Genomic DNA, 19,962 nt, shown 5'->3' with positions numbered 1-19,962 from the left:
CTGTGCTAATGATGCACTGTTAATGTTAAAAAATACATATATGTGTTTAATGTGGAAGCAGTTAACTACATCTCTGAAGGTGCAGTTAAAATTCCTAAATTAATGCAGGTTACTGAAAAGCAATTTCCTGCCCATTTCCCATCCCATATTTACACTGAATTCCACATTAGTATGAGATTTAACACGTATTAACACCATAAATAAGGCATGTTATGAACTCATTAAATCCCATGTTGAAGTGCCGACACAGGTTAGTAAATATACTTTCAAGACATACCTGTGGTGGATTTGTTTGCTATTACAATTACATTCCAACCCTGACTTCATCTTGAACAAAGTTATGTTTCAAACAGCAAGAAGATGCATTAACAGTGCTTTATGTTTGCTGTCTAAGAAATCTGTTGGCAGCCCAGCCAGGTCTGACAAAGAACTAATATATTTCATGGCTTTGCACCTCTTTGCAGACTGTCTCAGTTGTGTTCCAACCCAGAAAATTTGTTCTGGTTTGAAAGATTGGCATCAGAGTAGCCCCCAAACACCGTCCTGTGTTCTACAGAGTAAAAGTTTAACCGGATGCCTTCAGCACAGCAAGTAACTAAGTAGCAATAAAAATAGACAAAGATCTAAAGCTTTTTTTTTTAATTTTAATATTCATTTTAGTCAAAAGTGTAGCTTTGAAAATCTCTAGCTACAGTGAAAACCTGAATCCAGCGGGGAGCAAATGAACACTGAACATAGTTCAAAGCTGTGAACCAGACAGAGCCACGTCCAGACTGTTACTTGCCGCCTCCTGCAGCCAGGACTGAAAATGTACGGATTTTACAACAAACTCATTCCTCAAAGGAAACAGATGTACTGTACAATCTTACTTTGGATTCAAAAGGTGATTTTGTTTATGTACAGACAATCTGAACTTCCCAGCCGTGCCTGGAAGCATGTGCAAGATTACTTTCAACACTAAAAAACACTTGAAAAATAAAGGTCGTCACCTCATGTGAATCTTTGAGTAGTATTAACAGGTTTGCTTCAAGTCTCACCTGTCATAAGGTTGATGCCCTCTGCCTTAAAACATTCAAAAATCAGCTTTATTGGAAGCAGAAATTAAGGAGTCCATAATGGATAATAGCCACTGGTGATACCAGGATTCTCTTTCCCAGAATGAAAACTGTACTTGCCTTTAGAAATGGGAAAGGCTGAGTAGTGAGAGAACCTCATAATATTTGCAGCCTTTCACCACAAATTTACTTTGCTACTTTTTATGTGAAAGCAAGGTGGCAATCTTAGTTCAATAGGGTTGTTAAATAGCCAAATGAAAAAAAAACCAAAAAAAAAACCAAAACACTCAAAGAAAAGCAGCAAAACGTTTTTCCTTCTATCTGCAGAAACGTCAACAAGAAAACACTAATGTAAACGCATTGTCCACGAAATTGTCTCTCAATTTTGCAATAAAGTCAACTTGCATTTCACAACTCTTCTTTGCCGTCCTCGTTGCTGTCCGACAATTCTTTGGTATCTTCTGCCTCTTTGTTACTGCTGTCTTGATTTACTTTTTGATTTTCAGATTTGGTCCCGTTAAGTATAGCCTCCTTGCCGTGTGTAAACCCATTTTCCGTGATATTTGCCATGGCAATTGATTCTTGCATCTTTAGTTCCTCTTGGTGCTCAGCCTCCTCTTCCTCCTCAAAGTTTCTCAGGACAAGTGGAAGCTTAGAGTCTGTCACAGTGTTCTCTAGTAAGGCAATATTGCTCTCTTCGTATTTTGGAAGGGGAGCACCTTCCTCCAGCTGTTTGCTATTCTGCTTCCTGTTATCAGATGCACTCTTAACTGCTTTTTCCAAAATTTCTTTTTCCACCAGGCGGAGTTTGATGGCCATTGTCGCATGGAAAGTAAGGTCATCCCGCTCCAACAAGAGTTTATCATCCTGGAAAAAAAATTAAATGGCATATTTAAAGAATCAACACGAGATCAAATTCGGCCATTTTTCTAATCAGAAAAAAATGAAAGTGGACTAGGTGACGTGAAAAGCTTGTGCATGTGTGTGGGTTTCTGCAAAACATATATTTCTTCAGTTCACTGTGTCCATCTTCCAAGCGTTTTAAGGATGACAGACAATGTTCGTATAAGAGTAAGTAGATATTAGGATATTCAGTGCATCTTAAATTAAAGCTCCTGTAAGGGAGCCTGTCTTTGAACAAGGATTTAAATTCTCTTCAGGAGTATTCAGCATGGCATTTAATATCTGCTTAAAAACTCGACCCATACTGCCTAGAAAACACAGTGGCCTGGTCGAAGGTAGCACACATGCTCAGTAACCATCTTCAGCTATGAAAGCAGTATATTACCAGCATATTTGCTGAGAAATTATTGACCAAGGCAGAGGAACAGGGGCGATACACATCTTGCTCCCATCTGTCTGTTCACATGGATAAGGTAATATGGCTTTTTTAAACAAAAAAATTTTCTATTTTATATCGTTCTTCAATGAGCACTGCGTGATACTTTCCAACAGACTCACTTGCTACTTATGGAGCTGCTGTCACAAATTTGCAGTATCCCAAAACCAAGATATAAACACAGACCAATTATTCAACAGGTTTCCAAAAAATCAAAAACTTCCTCTTGCCTTATGATTATATTGGTCATTTACCTTAATATTCTACGTTTTCTCCTCTCTACGGCTTTCAGTTCACTTGGATGTGACCTTTAAGCACCTACAGCAGTTAAGATGCGTGCTTAGCTACCTGATGGTCACTTCGTTTTTACTCCCTTTTCTTCCAGCCCATTCATTACTGCAACAGTTCTCTGGCCCAAGAGGCAGGAATCACAGCTCTTGGTGCAACTCTGTGTAAGGGCACTCTTAACCAGCTAGCAGGTGTCACTGGTTCTGAATCAGCTGGAGCTCCTCCCCAGCCCAAGGCTGTGAATGCTGTCTCTCAGTCCAGCCAGCTAAAGGGGTGGAAGCCTGGATCAGGAACTGAATCCTGCCACACTTAGCACTGCCACAGTCAGATTTGTCCCAATATACAATAATATTCTTAAAACAGAGGAGTGGCCTAGTGGTTAGTGCAGTGGACCAGAAACCAAGGTTTCAAGTCCCACTGTAACTATTACTAGCTCTGGAACTCTTTGCCAGAGGATGTAGTAGCATATCTGGGTATAAAAAAAAGGTTTGGACAGGTTCCTGGAGGAAAAGTACATAGTCTGCACATGAGGAAGCCACTGCTTGCCTTGGATTGCTGGAATGGAAATGTTGCTACTTTGAGATTCTGCAGGTACCTTGTGACCTGGATTGACCACTGTTGAAAACAGGATACTGGGCTAGATGGACCACTGGTCTGACCCAGTATAGCTATTCTTTTGTTCTTTGAAGAAATACTGTGTTTTTATATAGAACTGTGAAACTGGACTCTCTATAGACAGAAACATACCTCAACAGTGGTTTTGTATGTTTTCAAAAGCAGGGATGCTCTGGCTTCAAGGAAAGTCCAAAGTTTGACCTCATTTTCCCAGCTAACTGGAAATTCAGAGTTGCCCAAGGTGAAGATTTTGTCAATCGCATGTTCTCCCATCAAATGTTCTTTCAGTTCCTCTGTGAAATGTAGTAAAACTGGTTAACCAGAAAAACTACCATCACTATTTCTGGTTTTAAAATAACTGAACAGGGCTCCCCCCCCCCCCCAAAAAAAAAAAAAAAGTGAATTAAGGGCTGCAAAATTTATATCCACAAAAGCTGATGAGCTCAAAATGTTTAAATCAATCAGGATAAATTGGATAACAACAAAACAATGTAGCAATACTTGGAAAGGACAAAACTGAAGAGGGACTAAAGAAAACTTGAAGCTCAATCAATCCAGAGAACAACTACTATTACACAGAAAAATCCACCCACTGTGGTAAGTAACATTGAAAGTTTAAGACAGACTTTTTGGTAGGTCATTTTCTAAATTATTTGTGTGTGTACATATGTATTATATATAAAATACAGATCACAAGGACAAAGTGCTGTGAACTAAGCTGCTGCCTACTGGTCGTCTGGAAAACCAGTGCCTGACCTTTTTCGAGGGACCTTGTTGCTACTACTATTTAGCATTTCTATAGCGCTACAAGGCGTACGCAGCGCTGCACAAACATAGAAGAAAGACAGTCCCTGCTCAAAGAGCTATGTAATAAAAGTAAGCCAAGTATAGGACAATCAAGCCATTGTGACATCACTGATGAGGTTGGCTCTTATTGGTGGCCTGAGGCATTATGACATCACAATATTAGCTCTGGTTACAAGAGACTACTACTATTACTATTTATCACTTCTATAGCGCTACAAGGCATACGCAGCGCTGCACAAACATAGAAGAAAGACAGTCCCTGCTCAAAGAGCTTACAATCTAATAGACAAAAAATAAAGTAATCAAATCAATTAATGTGTACAGGAAGGAGGAGAGGAGGGTAGGTGGAGGCGAGTGGTTACAAGTGGTTACGAGTCAAAAGCAATGTTAAAGAGGTGGGCTTTCAGTCTAGATTTAAAGGTGGCCAAGGATGGGGCAAGACGTAGGGGCTCAGGAAGTTTATTCCAGGCGTAGGGCTATTTCGCCTTCTAATGAATTAACCCCCGACAGTTCCTAGCCGGGCAAAATGTGGCCACATCAGGCTATTTTTCAATAAAACTTTGCAATATAAAGAAGTTTGGTCCTTGTGATCTGAATATTTCTTGTATTTTACAAAATACATATGTACATGCATATAGTTGCATCTGCCTGAAAACACAAGTTTATGCACTACTGGGCCAGTTCTGGGAGCCTAAAAATGCACACTAAAATAGGTGTTTGATGCTTCATTTAGAAGTAATTTCATAACAAAGCACTTCATGTGCATAATCTTAGAATGAGCATTTAATTGCCTGTCAGGTACCAACTTTCACATGAAACCTTGCCAGCCCTATGTTAAGGTTGGATCAGTCAGAATAGGGACTGGTGGCCATTCACTTGTACACGGAAAGAAGAAATGAATAAGGTAAGTTTTGTAAGAAAGAAATTCACCTCCCGCCCATGTTTTCTATAAACTATTCTGTCTGATCCTTCATGGCTTTTAATTCTTTACAACTTGGAAAACAGCAAACCATATTGTTAAACGGTTCTTTTTACCTTCAGTCATACAAAACACTCGAAGAAATGCAAGAAGCTGGGCAGAGATTGGTGGCTCCGTGATGTGCAAGGCAAACACACTGGAACTGAAAAAAGAAAAAAAAAAAAAATCAACCCAGAAACAGGAACAGACAGGTGAGGGCTCTTTCACATACTTCACTGTGCTGAAGGGAATTAAAAAAAAATAGTGTGGGAACGAGCCACGGTAAAGGATTTTATTTTATTTGTATCCCACATTTTCCCACCACCTATTTGCAGGCTCAAAGTGGCTTCCATTGTTCCGTAGTGGCGATTGCCATTTCCGGAATGAGAAATACAAAGTGGTATTGCATTAAGTTAATAGTGAGAGTAGATTAGGCAATCAAGTATAGAGAATTCATTATTGTAATGAGAAATAAAGTGGTATTGCGTTAAAGTTCATTTGTGACGGAGTACTGAGGTAGTCAAGTATAGCGAGATCGCTTTTTGTCCAGTTCCGGTATGAGTTTTGTTGTCTAGTGTTTAGGATGGATCATTAGGGTATGCCTTATTGAACAGGTTGGTTTTTAGTAATTTTCGGAAATTAGTTATGTCGTGTATTGTTTTTGTGGCTTTTGGTAGTGCATTCCATAGTTGCGTGCTTATGTAGGAGAAGCTGGATGCATATGTTAATTTATATTTTAGTCTTTTGCAGCTGGGGTAGAGATTCAGGAATGTGCGTGCTGATCTTTTAGTGCTACTGGTTGGTAAGTCTATGAGGTCTGACATGTAGACCGGGGCCTCACCGTGAATGATTTTATGAACTAGAGTGCAGATTTTGAACGTAATACGTTAAGTGGGAGCCAATGTAGTTTTTCTCTTAGGGGTTTGGCACTTTCGTATTTCCAAATATAAGTCTGGCTGCTGTGTTTTGGGCAGTTTGGAGTTTAATGATTTGTTCTTTACATCCGGCATAGATTGCATTGCAGTAATCTAGTTGACTTAGCACCATTGATTGTACCAGGCTGCGGAATATTTCCCTTGAGAAGGAAGGTTTTACTCTTGAGTTTCCACATTGAGTGGAACATTTTCTTTGTTGTGTTTTTCACATGGCTTTCTAGTGTCAGATTTCAGTCAATTGTGACTCCTAGAATTTTCAGGCTATCTGAAACAGGTAGGGTAAAGTGGTGGATTTGTTCGTGTTGTATTGTGATGAGACGTGTTTTTTCTGCGTTGAATTTTAGTTGGAATGCATCCGCCCATGAATTCATGATTTGGAGGCTGTGTTTGATTTCTTTGTGATTTCTGTTGGATCATGTTTGAATGGGATGTAGATCGTGACATCATCTATGTAGATGTAGGTGTTAAGGCCTTGGTTGGATAGCGCTTTGGCTAGAGGCGTCATCATTAGGTTGAAAAGGGTCGGTGAAAGCGGTGACCCTTGGGGTACTCCGCATTCTGTTTTCCATGGTGATGTATTCAAATTTGATATCACTTGGTATGTTCTTGCGGTTAGGAAACCCTTGATCCAACTAAGTACGTTTCCTCCAATCCTGAAGTATTCTAGGATGTTTAATAGTATTTTATGGCTTACCATGTCGAACGCGCTGGACATGTCGAATTGAAGGAGAAGTACATTATTGCCAGTTGCAATTGCTTGCTTGAATTTGGTTAGGAGAGTGATTAGTACTGTTTCGGTGCTGTGGTTGGATCGAAAGATGTCAGGAAGTATTTTTTCACGGAGAGGGTGGTGGATGCTTGGAATGCCCTCCCGCGGGAGGTGGTGGAGATGAAAACGGTAACAGAGTTCAAACATGCGTGGGATATGCATAGAGGAATCCTGTGCAGAAGGAATGGATCCTCAGAAGCTTAGCTGAAATTGGGTGGCGGAGCAGTTGGGGGGAAGAGGGGGTGGTGGTTGGGAGGCGAGGATAGGGGAGGGCAGACTTATACGGTCTGTACCAGAGCCGGTGATGGGAGGCGGGACTGGTGGTTGGGAGGCGGGAAATACTGCTGGGCAGACTTATATGGTCTGTGCCCTGAAAAGGACAGGTACAAATTCAAGGTAAGGTATACACATATGAGTTTGTCAGGGACAGACTGGATGGACCATGCAGGTCTTTATCTGCCGTCATCTACTATGTTACTATGTAAGTTTGTACCCGAGGCAATGGAGGGTTAAGTGACTTGCCCAAGATTACAGCTATGTGAGCTCTGTGAAACAGGAGGAGGAGGAAGAAACCAGAACTAGAGTGAACAGGAAAACATTAAGCAGTCTGAAGCATTTTATGCCAAAAGAAAAACAACCAGTGTACTTTACTTACGTTGGAATACCGGCCCGAGCCAAGACCTCCGACTTCATAGCATACAGTCTGTCACTTTTACTCACACCAAGCTTTATTTTCACTCTGTCATGCGAATTATCATCAAAGAAGAAACCATTGTGGATCACAAATTCAGCATTTGACCGAGTGCCATAAAATATGTAAATCTAACAACAAGAGAAGCAAAAAAAAGGAAGAGGGCCATGTCAGATATCTTGTTAGTGAGCTATGCCCACTGTGTGACTAACATACACCACAATTTACCAAAGCACCAAAAATTCTCAGCAAGACTAACAATGAAAATCAAAAGCATTAAAGCAGTAATCAGAGATACTTGTCACTGTTTGTATTTTGTAGTTTATTAAATAAATTCAACTGCACCCCCCCCCCCCCCCCCCCAAAAAAAAGAAAAAAAAAAAAAGATGGAAAAAAAATGTGACAGGCTGGAAAGAACGGAACAGTAGGTCCCTGGTTTGAAGAGGGGAAGGCCTTGCACGAGGAAGGTTTGTAGTCAGTACTGAAGTAAAGAGCTTTGTACGTAATTCAGGAAGAAAAAAGTGTTGGTGCACAGGAAAGAGAACCCCCCCCCCCCCCCAAAAAAAAAAAAAAAATAAACTTCCACTGTTGCTAAACTAGAAGTCCAAGTGATTTTCATCGTTTGTCTTGTTCTACTTTATAGCTTTTTTTTGTTTGTTTTTTTTTACTCCCAATTATTGGCTTTAGCGGTGAGTTACATTCAGGTGCAGTAGGTTACTTCCCTGCCCCATAAGGCTTACAATCTACATTGTCATAATGTGTTCTGTAGGAGCTATACAAAAGTAGTGTTATGCTTGGTCAGACTAGTGGTCAACTGAGCCCATCATTTTATCTTTGACAATAGCTAATCCAGAAGATCTAGTGAGAGAGATTAATTCCTTGTTGCCAACTCTAAGCCAAAATAGGTGAACTTCTGCCTCTTGGGAGAGGAACCCAAAGGAATCTGATTATAGGATTCGGCAGTTATGGTCCACATGGGCACAAGTGACCAGGAAGGTGCAGGAGAGAGTTGCTGGAAGCTCAATTTTGGGTGCTCGATAGGAAACAAAAATCCAGAACTACCAGGATAGGAGTTCTCAAATACTCCCAGTTCCACATTCAGGACTTGGGGGTCATGCCGAGCTCTAGCGTCTCACTGCTTGGATGAGAAGACTGTGCAGGAAAGTGGTTTTATATGCATTAGAATATTGGAGGGGGGGGGGGGTTAGGGAGAGGAGAGATTACTTAACCAAGATAGTGGCTTTTAAACTAGACCACCGAGGAAAGAAGATACTTGCTCAAGGGCATCAGTTCCGAGCAGGGTATGGGTATATATATATATAATGCTTGGAAGCAGGTTGTGCGCCTTTCCTTGAGCAAGTATCTTCTTTCCTCGGTGGTCTAGTTTAAAAGCCGGGAAAGACAAGGCAGTAATAATTGATAGAACGGAGAAGCCGTGCTGGGGGTAGGAGACAGTTAAACGTGAGAGATAATCCAGAAGAGCAGTTTTAAGTGATCTAAAAAAAAAAAAAAAAAAAACTCTGAAGAAACATAAAAACAGGGATAACGAAATATTGGGTTACACCTATCATATTTAAATGGCCAAGAAACTAAAACCCACCTGGGACAACAGGATCTATTTGATAAAAAGCTTGTTTTTAAATGCTTGTTTATATACTCCGTTTTCTGATGTCCCAGGTGGGTTTTAGTTTGCCCATTTAAATATGATAATGAAATATTGGATTACACCTATCCTTGTTTTTTATGTTTCTTCAGAGTTTGTTTTATTTGATTTTCAGAAGATTTTATTGATCATTGCATAGGATAACCAGTCCAAACTCAATGAGAGAACTTACACTTTAACACAATATGAATCTAACATTGGGTATCTAGTAAAGAAACGCACCATCACCAACACAATGCTTTATGTTACTTCTATTATTTTTAATTTTATACAACAGATCCTCCCTCCCTTCACCTGCCTTGACCCTCCCCCCACCCCCTTTTTTTTTTTAATATAATTTGCTTTGTCATATTTATCAGATCTTGATGATCATGATGATAGCATCCATGCACATAATTTCCTCTTCATTTGCAGAAGTGGTGTCACTGTGACTTTTCACATTTTATGCAAAACAGTAGATCCCATTTTCTCTAGCACCACATATAGATTGATCTTATAGAGGTGGGTTTTTAATTTAGACTGGTCATATTTTTCAGTATCACACCGTCATAGATGTGCCTGTTTGCACACATAGGTGACCTCAATTTTATTTGGTTTTATATTCTCTCATTTTTGCATTATTTTAGATTTGCCTATTTATGTGTTATGTACATGCTCGTTTGGCTCTGTACTTGAATTTTTTTTTTTTTTTTTTTTTTTTTTTTTTTTTAATATACATGAGTTTATATAGATTTTAAAGTCCATTTTATTCTGTGGTCCAGGTTTTCGTATGTTTAGTCCACTGATGTGTTTTGTTTATAGATATTTTAATATCTAGTTATTTCATTGTTTATTTTTTTTATATATGAATTTGTTCTCTTGTACAGCGATTTTATTAGACCCCTGATGCAGGTGGTATCTCTGCCAAAAATACAGACATGTGTTGGGTCTTTATTTGGTGCTTTGGAATAAAGATCACTTGTTCTCCCAACGTGTTGGAGCTGTGTGTCATCCTCTAATTCTTTTTTTTGTTACATTTGTACCCTGCGCTTTCCCACTCATGGCAGGCTCAATGCGGCTTACGTGGGGCAATGGAGGGTTAAGTGACTTGCCCAGAGTCACAAGGAGCTGCCTGTGCCTGAAGTGGGAATCAAACTCAGTTCCTCAGGACCAAAGTCCACCACCCTAACTACTAGGCCACTCCTCCTTTGGAGATTTGTCGTTTGCGTAGAGGTGTTTCCCGTTTTCTCTTTGATACTATTATATCAAGCAGCTCCATCACCAATATTTTTTCACGGAGAGAGTGGTGGATGCTTGGAATGCCCTCCCGCGGGAGGTGGTGGAGATGAAAACGGTAACGGAATTCAAACATGCTTAGGATAAACAAAGGAATCCTGTTCGGAAGGAAGGGATCCTCAGGAGCTTAGTGGAGATTGGATGGCAGAGGCGGGGCAGACTTATACGGTCTGTGCCCTGAAAAGGACAGGTACAAATCAAGGTAAGGTATACACAAAAAGTAGCACATATGAGTTATCTTGGGCAGACTGGATGGACTATTCAGGTCTTTTTCTGCCGTCATCTACTATGCTACTATTATCCTTTGCACTAGATTGTGTTCTACTTTAAAAAAGGCCCAGTCTTGTCAGTTTCAGACCAAAAAAAAAAATCACACGCACTGAAAACAGGACTTGGTCACCAATAATCACACATTCCATCAACAATCACAGTCTAAAGCTTAAAAAAAAAAAAAAAAAACTACCCCACAGGTTCATGCAAAATATAGGGATGGACAAGGAGATCCAGAGTGCATAGCTTTCAACTGAAATGTCTTGAGGAGGAAAAATGCAGAGGTAAGAACTCCCCCTAAGGCAGAGCATGGCTATTTTGATTAGACATATGCCAGCTTAGACAGACACTGCCTCTAGAACATGTACTTTTGCACACTAATTTCAAATATTGTCAGACGCCAGTGACCATATATTGCATGTGAATCTTACTGCACAACGATGACATTTCCCACAGTACAAAACCTTACCTGTTCTCCTTCTTTAAAGTCTTGCAATGCTACACATTCACAACGGTCATCTTCTAAATTGTAACCTGTAGTGATCTAGGAAGAGGAGAGAGAGAGAGTTTTAAACCTGGACCACGTTTTTACCCAGAGCCAGTGTGTTCCCAAATGTAATTAAACTATCCAACACACAAATATTCACCAGGTCTGGCAGTAATCTTTTGTGACACTCCAGCACCAGAATTATGGCACGTTATATCCCCACCTCCTTAACAAATTTGAATAGGCATTTCAGAATGTAATAAGTACTGCAGTAGTGGTGAAATATTAAAGCATTAAAAGCTGTTTAAATATTTTTCTAGATAGACCAAAGCTTTACAAACACCTCCTCCAGCACGTTTAAATTTCTATAACTCATCAAGGTCTAGACAGAAACACTAATAAGAGGATATATTATAGGGCCTCACAAAAAAAAAAAAAAAAAAAAAAAGAATAGGAATTACCCTTAATAGGGCAGGAATTGCCAATTAAGTCCTACGCAAACCAGGACCTGTAGATTATTATATCTGACGATGTATGCATAGCAGCAGCATTTTCTCAAGCCAGAAGTTGACATAGGTCATGTGACTTTAACCATGACCCTCTCTCAGCAATGATCCAGCCCACTCCAGCATTCTTCTAAATTTGGATTGATCCTCTTAAGAGAAGTAGGAACGAGCTTTGCTATACCCTAGCATAGAACTGATGCTATTCCACACTTAAACCCATTCAGGCAACCTGTAGTAATCATTTTAAACATGAAATTTGTCCTTACCTGCTAAGATCCTTTTCCTCAAGTCCTGCTAGACCAGTCCAGACCAGTGGATTGTGTTCCCCAACCAGCAGATGGGCAGAGAACACTAACTTTTAGTGATGTCACTAGACTAAGGATTGGTATACTCCACTCAAAAGATGACAACCTTCTGCTACAGAGTATAGGAATATCCAGGAGAGAAGGTAAAAACAAAGACAACCAAGCAACAAATGCAACCTTTTATTCTCAAAAAGGTACAGCTAGACCTGATAGCACCCATATTTTGGCTAGAATGCCTGCATCAAAGGACACAGTTATATCAATTTTGATGGCAGCTTCAGAGGTTGGGAAATAAGGCTACAGATGGGCAGACGTCTACCATCGGTGTCCCGTAAATGGCAAAAACAGATCAGTACCAAGGCTGGATGGGACAGAAAGATTACGTATACAAGGGTTTAATTATGAAGCAGAACCTATGCAGAGTGCCAGATTCAACTCTGGTCACCTTGTTGGGCAGACTAGATGGATCGTGCGGGTTCTTTAAAAATTGGCTGACATTTACTATGTTACTATGTAGTAACCTCCAGGTAGCAAATCAGAGCTAAAAATCCAAAGCATGGATAGCTTTGCATCCCTACCGTCTACCACTGGAAGCGAGACCAACTGGTTCAACATGAAAAGGTGACACTACCTTGGGCTGCAAAGAAGAATACACAATAACACCAACGCCATTGAGACGACGAAAAAAGGGAGCTTGCAGCTCAACCTCTACATTCTCACAAAGTAGATGCGCTAAAGGTTTTCAACTGCATAGAAATTACTGCAGCAGAGTACCCCTTGCACGACAGCCTTTGCCTTCCAAGGGCCACACACTAAGCTAGAAGGGAACCAGATTCTCCTTAAGAACTGGACCCTGATGGAGGTGGCCTTGAACTACGTGAAACCTTAGGGGCTCCCCTACTAGTTTCATTAAGTCTGCATACTGGGGCACCATGCCCATGCCCAATGTGGTCCTACCAAATTGACAAAGAAGGGATGCCTTGCAATCTGGTGCACCACCCACCTGACTAGGGGCCAGAGTGGGAGCACAAAGTGGCTCTTCCAGTGGGCGCATTTGGATCAGCACACTAATACACAGGTACACTGACTCCCTCCACCAGATAAAGAACAGACTGGCACTGCCATTCTTCTGGAAGGCCATTAGGTCAACGGTTGGCTGTCCTCATCAACTTACTGTCTTATGGAAGGCTTGCCATTCCAGCTTCCATTTGTCCAGGCCCAGTGCACTGCGCTGAGGAAGTCCACTTGAATATTCTCCATGCTGGCTATGTGGGCTGCCAAAATTGACACCAGAAGCTTCTACATCCACTGGAAAAGCAAGGCAATTTCTGAGACTACCACAACATTCTTATTGATTCTCTGCATATTGATATAGGACACCGCTGTCAAATTGTCTTACAGAACCTACACTGTCAACCCTGCTTTCAGAAGAGGCTGCCACCTGGGCCAGCAACAAAGAACTTTGGAAGTGTCTTGTTGGCTACACTACTCTTCAGATTCTTCTAGCCTTTTGGACCATATAGTCTCCAGGGACAATCAAGCCCTCTGTGCCACCTGCCCAGACGAGTTCCCCAAACTCATTGGCTGGCAGCCATGGTCACTACTATCCAAATCTGGAACTTCCAATATGCTTCTTTTGAGAAGATTTTAGGGTGATCATAACCAGGCCAAATTATCTTCACCCACTGGCTGGCAGTGGGAGATGAACACACTCCTGCAACTGGGAGATCACCTTGAGAAGAGGGTACGCTGAAGGGGCCTCATGTAAGCCCTCAGCCAACATAGCTACCATGGATCTTAGTTGAAAGTAGTGTCATGCTTTTAGGACTGTGACTGTACAATGATCAGACTCATCAACTTGAGTATTCTCTTTGGTCAAGAACATCTTGCTGACCTCAGTATAGAAGGTGGCTCCCAAATATTCCAAGGATCTTGTCAGCTGAAGGTTGCTCTTGGCATAGTTGACCACTCAGACCATACTCTCCATAAGCTTAATGACTGTGTACCGCCACCAAAGTTCTCTCACTCTTGAGTCAGTCCTGATCAACCAGTCATCCAGGTATGGATGGATTCGTCCCCTCCATTGGAAGGAAGGCCACCACCAGCAATTTCACAAGGTGCAGGGCATAGTGGCCAGCCTAAAAGACATTGCCCTGAACTGGAAACATTTCCCTTTGGGCAGAAAAGCATGTGTGCTGATGACATTCCAGGACAGGGTTGTGTAGGTATGCCTCAACCAAGATTTCTGCAGTCATGGATCACAATAACTCCATACAGTGCTGCATTTACCTCTTAAGATTCAGAGTAGGCTTAAAAGAAACCTCCCTTCTTGAGAACCACATAGTAAATTGAATAGCAATCCTTGACTACACTCCTCTGGCAGAACCAGCATATGGCCCCCAAGTGAAGGTGTTGCACTCACTCCCCACAGATGCAGAACCCCCCCCCCCCCCCCCCCCCAGGACAGGCAATCTCCTACCTCCAGTACCCCCTTCTCCTAAGAAGCAGACCTGTTGGATCTCATTGGGAGCTTTTGCTTCAAGAGGATGAGGGGGCCTCACCATCCCTGGGTGTCAAAAACTGTCCTAGCACATACCCAAAGCTGCTGATTGCCTACCCAGATGAGAGGGACCCTGCCTGAAGGAACCAACTGAACCTGATTCTTAGGCAGCTTCCGTGGCAGTATGGCTTCCTTTAGATCCTTGACCAACTTTTCTAAAAGCTCCCCCAATAAGAGTGCCTCAAAAGGGGAAACTGCTGAAGTACAATTTTGAAGTGGAATCCATTGCCCAATTTCTTAGCTAGATATTTCTGTGTGCCACTACCACTAGCAACACCAACCATGCTTCACACCAAAACCTGGCCACCAAGGCAGCTGCCAATTCCATCCTTGCAACCTCTTGTGATTCAGGAAACTGCTGACTCCATCAAAAGAAGCACACAGGCCACGTAGCTCCTACAGATTGAAGCCTAGACCTGAGGCGCCAAAGATTCAAAGGCTTGCACAAATAGCATCACTATTTGTCTGTTTTGCAAGTTCTTCAATGCTACTCCTCTTTCACCTGTACAGTGGTGGTCTTTGTAATCACCATCACCAGGGTGCCCATCTTCAGAGTCTGAAACAAATGGTCTAGTTCCTTCCATAACAGATGACAGAACTTCCCATTAATGATTGTCTCGGGGGTCTCCCATTCCATGAAAGGGCCTTGTGGAGAGGAAAGGATTGTATTACTCAGCTCCCCCCCACCAAAAAAAATAGTGTCTTCCCTTGGCTGACTCCTCCCCTAAGGTAGCTCCCATGTGCGAGGAGGAGGCTGCCTACAAGGAAGGACAACTCCTCTCTGCAAAGACCAGCCACAAAGATCTTATCTTCCTCAGAGGGGAGAGCTCACCTTCTTCAGGAAAGACTCCCAGAAGAAATCGCCCCCTCCTTCTCTTCATACTCCTGCCAAGCTTTCTCCCAGCTCAGTGATGGGACTGAACTGGAATCCCCTGGACCTTTGGGGCCTCTTAGATCTCCAGGGTACTGAAGTGGCCTTTGCTTCCCAATAAACTGTTTCCGCTCCCAAGGGTCTGTTGTGCCAAGACTAGGGGAGAGGAAAGGGAGAAGGGGATGGGATTTGATACATCACCTTTCTGTGGTTGCAATCAAAGTGGTTTACATATTACATGCAAGTACCATGTTTCCCCAAAAATAAGACACTGTCATATTAATTTTTGCTCCCCAAGACGCACTAGGTCTTATTTTCAGGGGATGTCTTATTTTTCGGGGAAACATCGGGGTCGCCCCCCCACCAGAGATTGCCGGGCCCCCCCTCCACCCGCCCTCCGTCGCTCCCAGAATTAACCTTAAATGCCTTTCACCTTCACAGCATGCAGCAGCAGGGCAGGCCACTCCTTCCTTCCGTGTCCCGCCCTTGCCTGACATTACGTCAGGCGAGGGCGGGACACGGAAGGAAGGAGTGGCCTGCCCTGCTGCTGCGTGCTGCGAAGGTGAAAGGAGGCGCTTCAGGTTAGTTCCGGGAGTGACGGAGGGCGGGTGGGGGGGGGGGGGGGGCGACGGCCTTGTCCGGCTCTCGGCGACCCTGCTTCAAAAGGGAAAAAAAAAAAAAAAAAAAAAAAAACTTTGCTAGGTCTTACTTTCGGGGGAGGCCTTATATTTACCAATTGCAGCAAAACCTCTACTAGGTCTTATTTTCGGGGGATGTCCTATTTTCGGGGAAACACGGTGTTTATTTTGTACCTGGTGCGATGGAGGGTTAAGTGGCATGTCCAGAGTCACAAAGAGCTGCAGTACTACTTACTACTACTTATTTCTGTAGCGCTACTAGACAAACAGCGCTGTACACTTGAACATGAAGAGACAGTCCCTTCTCGACAGAGCTTATAATCTAATCAGGACAAACAAGCCAAGTAAGTGATAATGGAAATACTTGATAAGCAGATATGGGTACTGAACAAGTGAATAGGGGTTAGGATCTTGAACAGGGTAAGATAGCTTTGCTTGTATCTTTAGATTTCTCAGTTGCTTTTCACCTTAGACATTTTCTTATGCGTCATTTGGCTTCTCTGGGCATTTCTGGAACAGTATTGCAGTAGTTTATTTCTTTTCTAGAACACAGGATTGTTACAGTTGTTCAGTCTGCATCTACCTCCTCGTCTTATACAATTTCCTATGGTGTTCCCCAGGGCTTCTTTTTTCAATCTTTCTCCTGTCCTCTTGCACTGATTATTTCAGACCTATGGCATTAGTGCCTATTCATATGCAGAAGATTTTTTTTTTTTTAAACTATTCCAACATCTCTTAATTTAAGCCCCCTTCAGGGCTGTCTGCAGAAGGTAACCAACTGGCTAGAGGATCATCATCTGATCCTCAATCCTGACAAAATGGTGGCCTGCTGGATCATAAGCGCGTCCTCTTCCATTCCTTCGCCGACGCTGGTTCTTTTTGATATAGTAACGCTTGTCACTTCTTTTCCGGTACCTTGGGATACTTTTGGACTTGGCATTATCTTTTGCACCTCAAATATCACAAGTTATGAAATCAGGTTTTTAGCTCTTCATCGACTCAGAGCAGTTCGTAATATGTTGTAGTCAGCTCGACTCATCTCTGTGTTATGCTACGTAAATTCCTGTTATGATTACTGTAATTCTATTTATGCAGTTATTGGTTGTCCCTTACAAACCTTCCTGTACACTTCGCTCTTTAACCAAAGGCTTGTCTTGCCCCACCTTCGAAGGCAAGGTGGGAGTCTACACGCTCCTCTGCATTTTTCTTCCTTACTCCTGCCCTCTGGAAGTCGTTTCCTCAGAATCTTAAGTTGGAGGATTCATATAAATCATTCTGAGTGCTCTTATTTTTCAATTCGGCATTTGGATAATGAATTGGTGTTTGATCTGGCCTCAGAGTATATGTATTTTTATTTTGGCTGATGACAGCGTAATTGTATTTATGTTTTATCAGTAATGTTTGTGACAGATTGAATTGGAGACATCCAGAGATGGAGCTCGATGTACTGACTCAGAAGTTTATTCCAGGCATATGGTGCAGCAAAATAAAAGGAACGGAGTCTGGATGTGGCAGTGGAGAAGAAGGGTACATAAAAGAGAGATTTACCCTATTAAAGGAATTCCTGGGGATGAGTATAGGGAGAGATAATGCTGTTAAGATGCTGTATAGATGGTACCTGACTCCTGCACGTTTACACCACGTTTCCAGGTGTCTCACCTTTGTGTTGGCAAGGGTGTACTCAGAGGGGCACCATGGGTCACATTTGGTGGTCATGTATTAAGGTGCAGGCTTATTGGAAGGTAATTCAGTATAGGTTACAGCGCTGGTTTGGGAAGCCCATTAAGTGGTCTCCCAAGTACTTTTTATTTTCTAAGAAATTCCCGGGTCTCTCTAAATCACAGGCACTGCTGGCTAGACATGCTGTGTCTGCAGCCCATGTAATTCTGGCTGCCCAGTGGAAATCTCCAACAGACCCTTCCTTGGTAAAATGGCTGAATAAGCTTTGGTACATTTGCGAAATGGAAACACTTTGGGCTGTTCGTTGTCACACCATGGCCAAGTGGGAAGCTATTTGGGACCCTTTTTGAAACATTGTTCTTGGTAAGATGGAGTGGGGGTTAAATTTTTCTTTGGTGGTGGTGGGGGGGGGGGGTTGTGGGGTCCTATTTTCTTGGCAAATATTTATATAAAGTTTGAAGTGATCTTTTGTTTCGTGAGCTATATTGAGTACATGGTTTATGTGGCCTTAAACAAATGTACCTTTTGGAAAGAAGCCATACTAGTTCATGGTATTTTGCTATACCTTTCCTTGTTTGTATTTTTTGCCTTTATCATGTTTCTCATTATTCAATAAAGACTTCTACAAATTTAAAAAAAAAAAAGGAATAAAGGAACTTATCAGGGGTTAATAAATGACTGCTACTCAGAGTTAGAGGAGTGAATAGATGGAGTGGACTTCGAAGGTAGAAAAGCAGTGAGACGAGGTGGAAAGAGGCTGAAATCTACAAGAGGGTGAGAGCAGTAGCCAGATATCACCTACATGGCCAACTGGGTGAGGAGTATGGGAGAAAAGGTAACCTCCATGACAGAGGGCCGCAGCTGAAGCAGAGTCAGAGTCAAAAGTCAAGTCTCAGTTAGGGCAAGCAGATGGAGAGTACGAGAGATAAAAGAGGTGGTGGGTGTAGGAAAGTTTGTTGCAGACAGAGTGGGCATTCCACAGAGCACATGAGAAAGGCAGAGAAGAAGGGGAAAGGAGAGGAACAGAAATTAGACTGGAGACATCACGGTGTGATGACCTGCACAAATAGGATAAGAGCTGATGTGGAGGACCAGGATTGGGATTGATATATCCAGCGGACAGCAGCAGAAGGTGCAAAGGAGTACAGAGAAGAGGAGAGGCATGCAGACAGCAATGAACACAAGATGAACTCAGACAAGAATGGAGATGGTTGAATGAAAGGAAGGAAATGTTGAAGGTTGAGAGCTGAAAAGGGAGAAGACAAAAGAGATGGTGAGATGATGAAACCAGAAGGAAGGCAATGTGTTGTTGGTATACAGTGGTTTCACATGGAGAAGACAAAAGAGATGGTGAGATGATGAAACCAGAAGGAAGGCAATGTGTTGTTGGTATACAGTGGTTTCACATGGAGAAGACAAAAGAGATGGTGAGATGATGAAACCAGAAGGAAGGCAATGTGTTGTTGGTATACAGTGGTTTCACATGGAGAAGACAAAAGAGATGGTGAGATGATGAAACCAGAAGGAAGGCAATGTGTTGTTGGTATACAGTGGTTTCACATGGAGAAGACAAAAGAGATGGTGAGATGATGAAACCAGAAGGAAGGCAATGTGTTGTTGGTATACAGTGGTTTCACATGGAGAAGACAAAAGAGATGGTGAGATGATGAAACCAGAAGGAAGGCAATGTGTTGTTGGTATACAGTGGTTTCACATGGAGAAGACAAAAGAGATGGTGAGATATGAAACCAGAAGGAAGGCAATGTGTTGTTGGTATACAGTGGTTTCACATGGAGAAGACAAAAGAGATGGTGAGATGATGAAACCAGAAGGAAGGCAATGTGTTGTTGGTATACAGTGGTTTCACATGGAGAAGACAAAAGAGATGGTGAGATGATGAAACCAGAAGGAAGGCAATGTGTTGTTGGTATACAGTGGTTTCACATGGAGAAGACAAAAGAGATGGTGAGATATGAAACCAGAAGGAAGGCAATGTGTTGTTGGTATACAGTGGTTTCACATGGAGAAGACAAAAGAGATGGTGAGATGATGAAACCAGAAGGAAGGCAATGTGTTGTTGGTATACAGTGGTTTCACATGGAGAAGACAAAAGAGATGGTGAGATGATGAAACCAGAAGGAAGGCAATGTGTTGTTGGTATACAGTGGTTTCACATGGAGAAGACAAAAGAGATGGTGAGATGATGAAACCAGAAGGAAGGCAATGTGTTGTTGGTATACAGTGGTTTCA

At 42.1% G+C, this 19,962-nt stretch overlaps 1 protein-coding gene across 1 annotated transcript in view; it reads right to left on the bottom strand.

The window, feature by feature from the left end:
- Positions 1-624: 624 nt before the first annotated feature.
- The window catches only part of SETD3 (SET domain containing 3, actin histidine methyltransferase), a 108,195-nt gene continuing 88,857 nt past the window's right edge, over positions 625-19,962 (bottom strand). Inside the window, 5 exon segments of the mRNA XM_030214029.1 lie at positions 625-1,922; positions 3,430-3,590; positions 5,140-5,225; positions 7,422-7,588; positions 11,135-11,209. Coding sequence (XP_030069889.1) covers positions 1,464-1,922; positions 3,430-3,590; positions 5,140-5,225; positions 7,422-7,588; positions 11,135-11,209 — 948 coding nt within the window. The 3' untranslated portion in view covers positions 625-1,463.

This window comes from Microcaecilia unicolor, chromosome 9, assembly GCF_901765095.1.
Source record: "Microcaecilia unicolor chromosome 9, aMicUni1.1, whole genome shotgun sequence".
NCBI lineage: Eukaryota > Metazoa > Chordata > Amphibia > Gymnophiona > Siphonopidae > Microcaecilia > Microcaecilia unicolor.
This window is presented reverse-complemented; position numbering and strand designations above follow the sequence as displayed.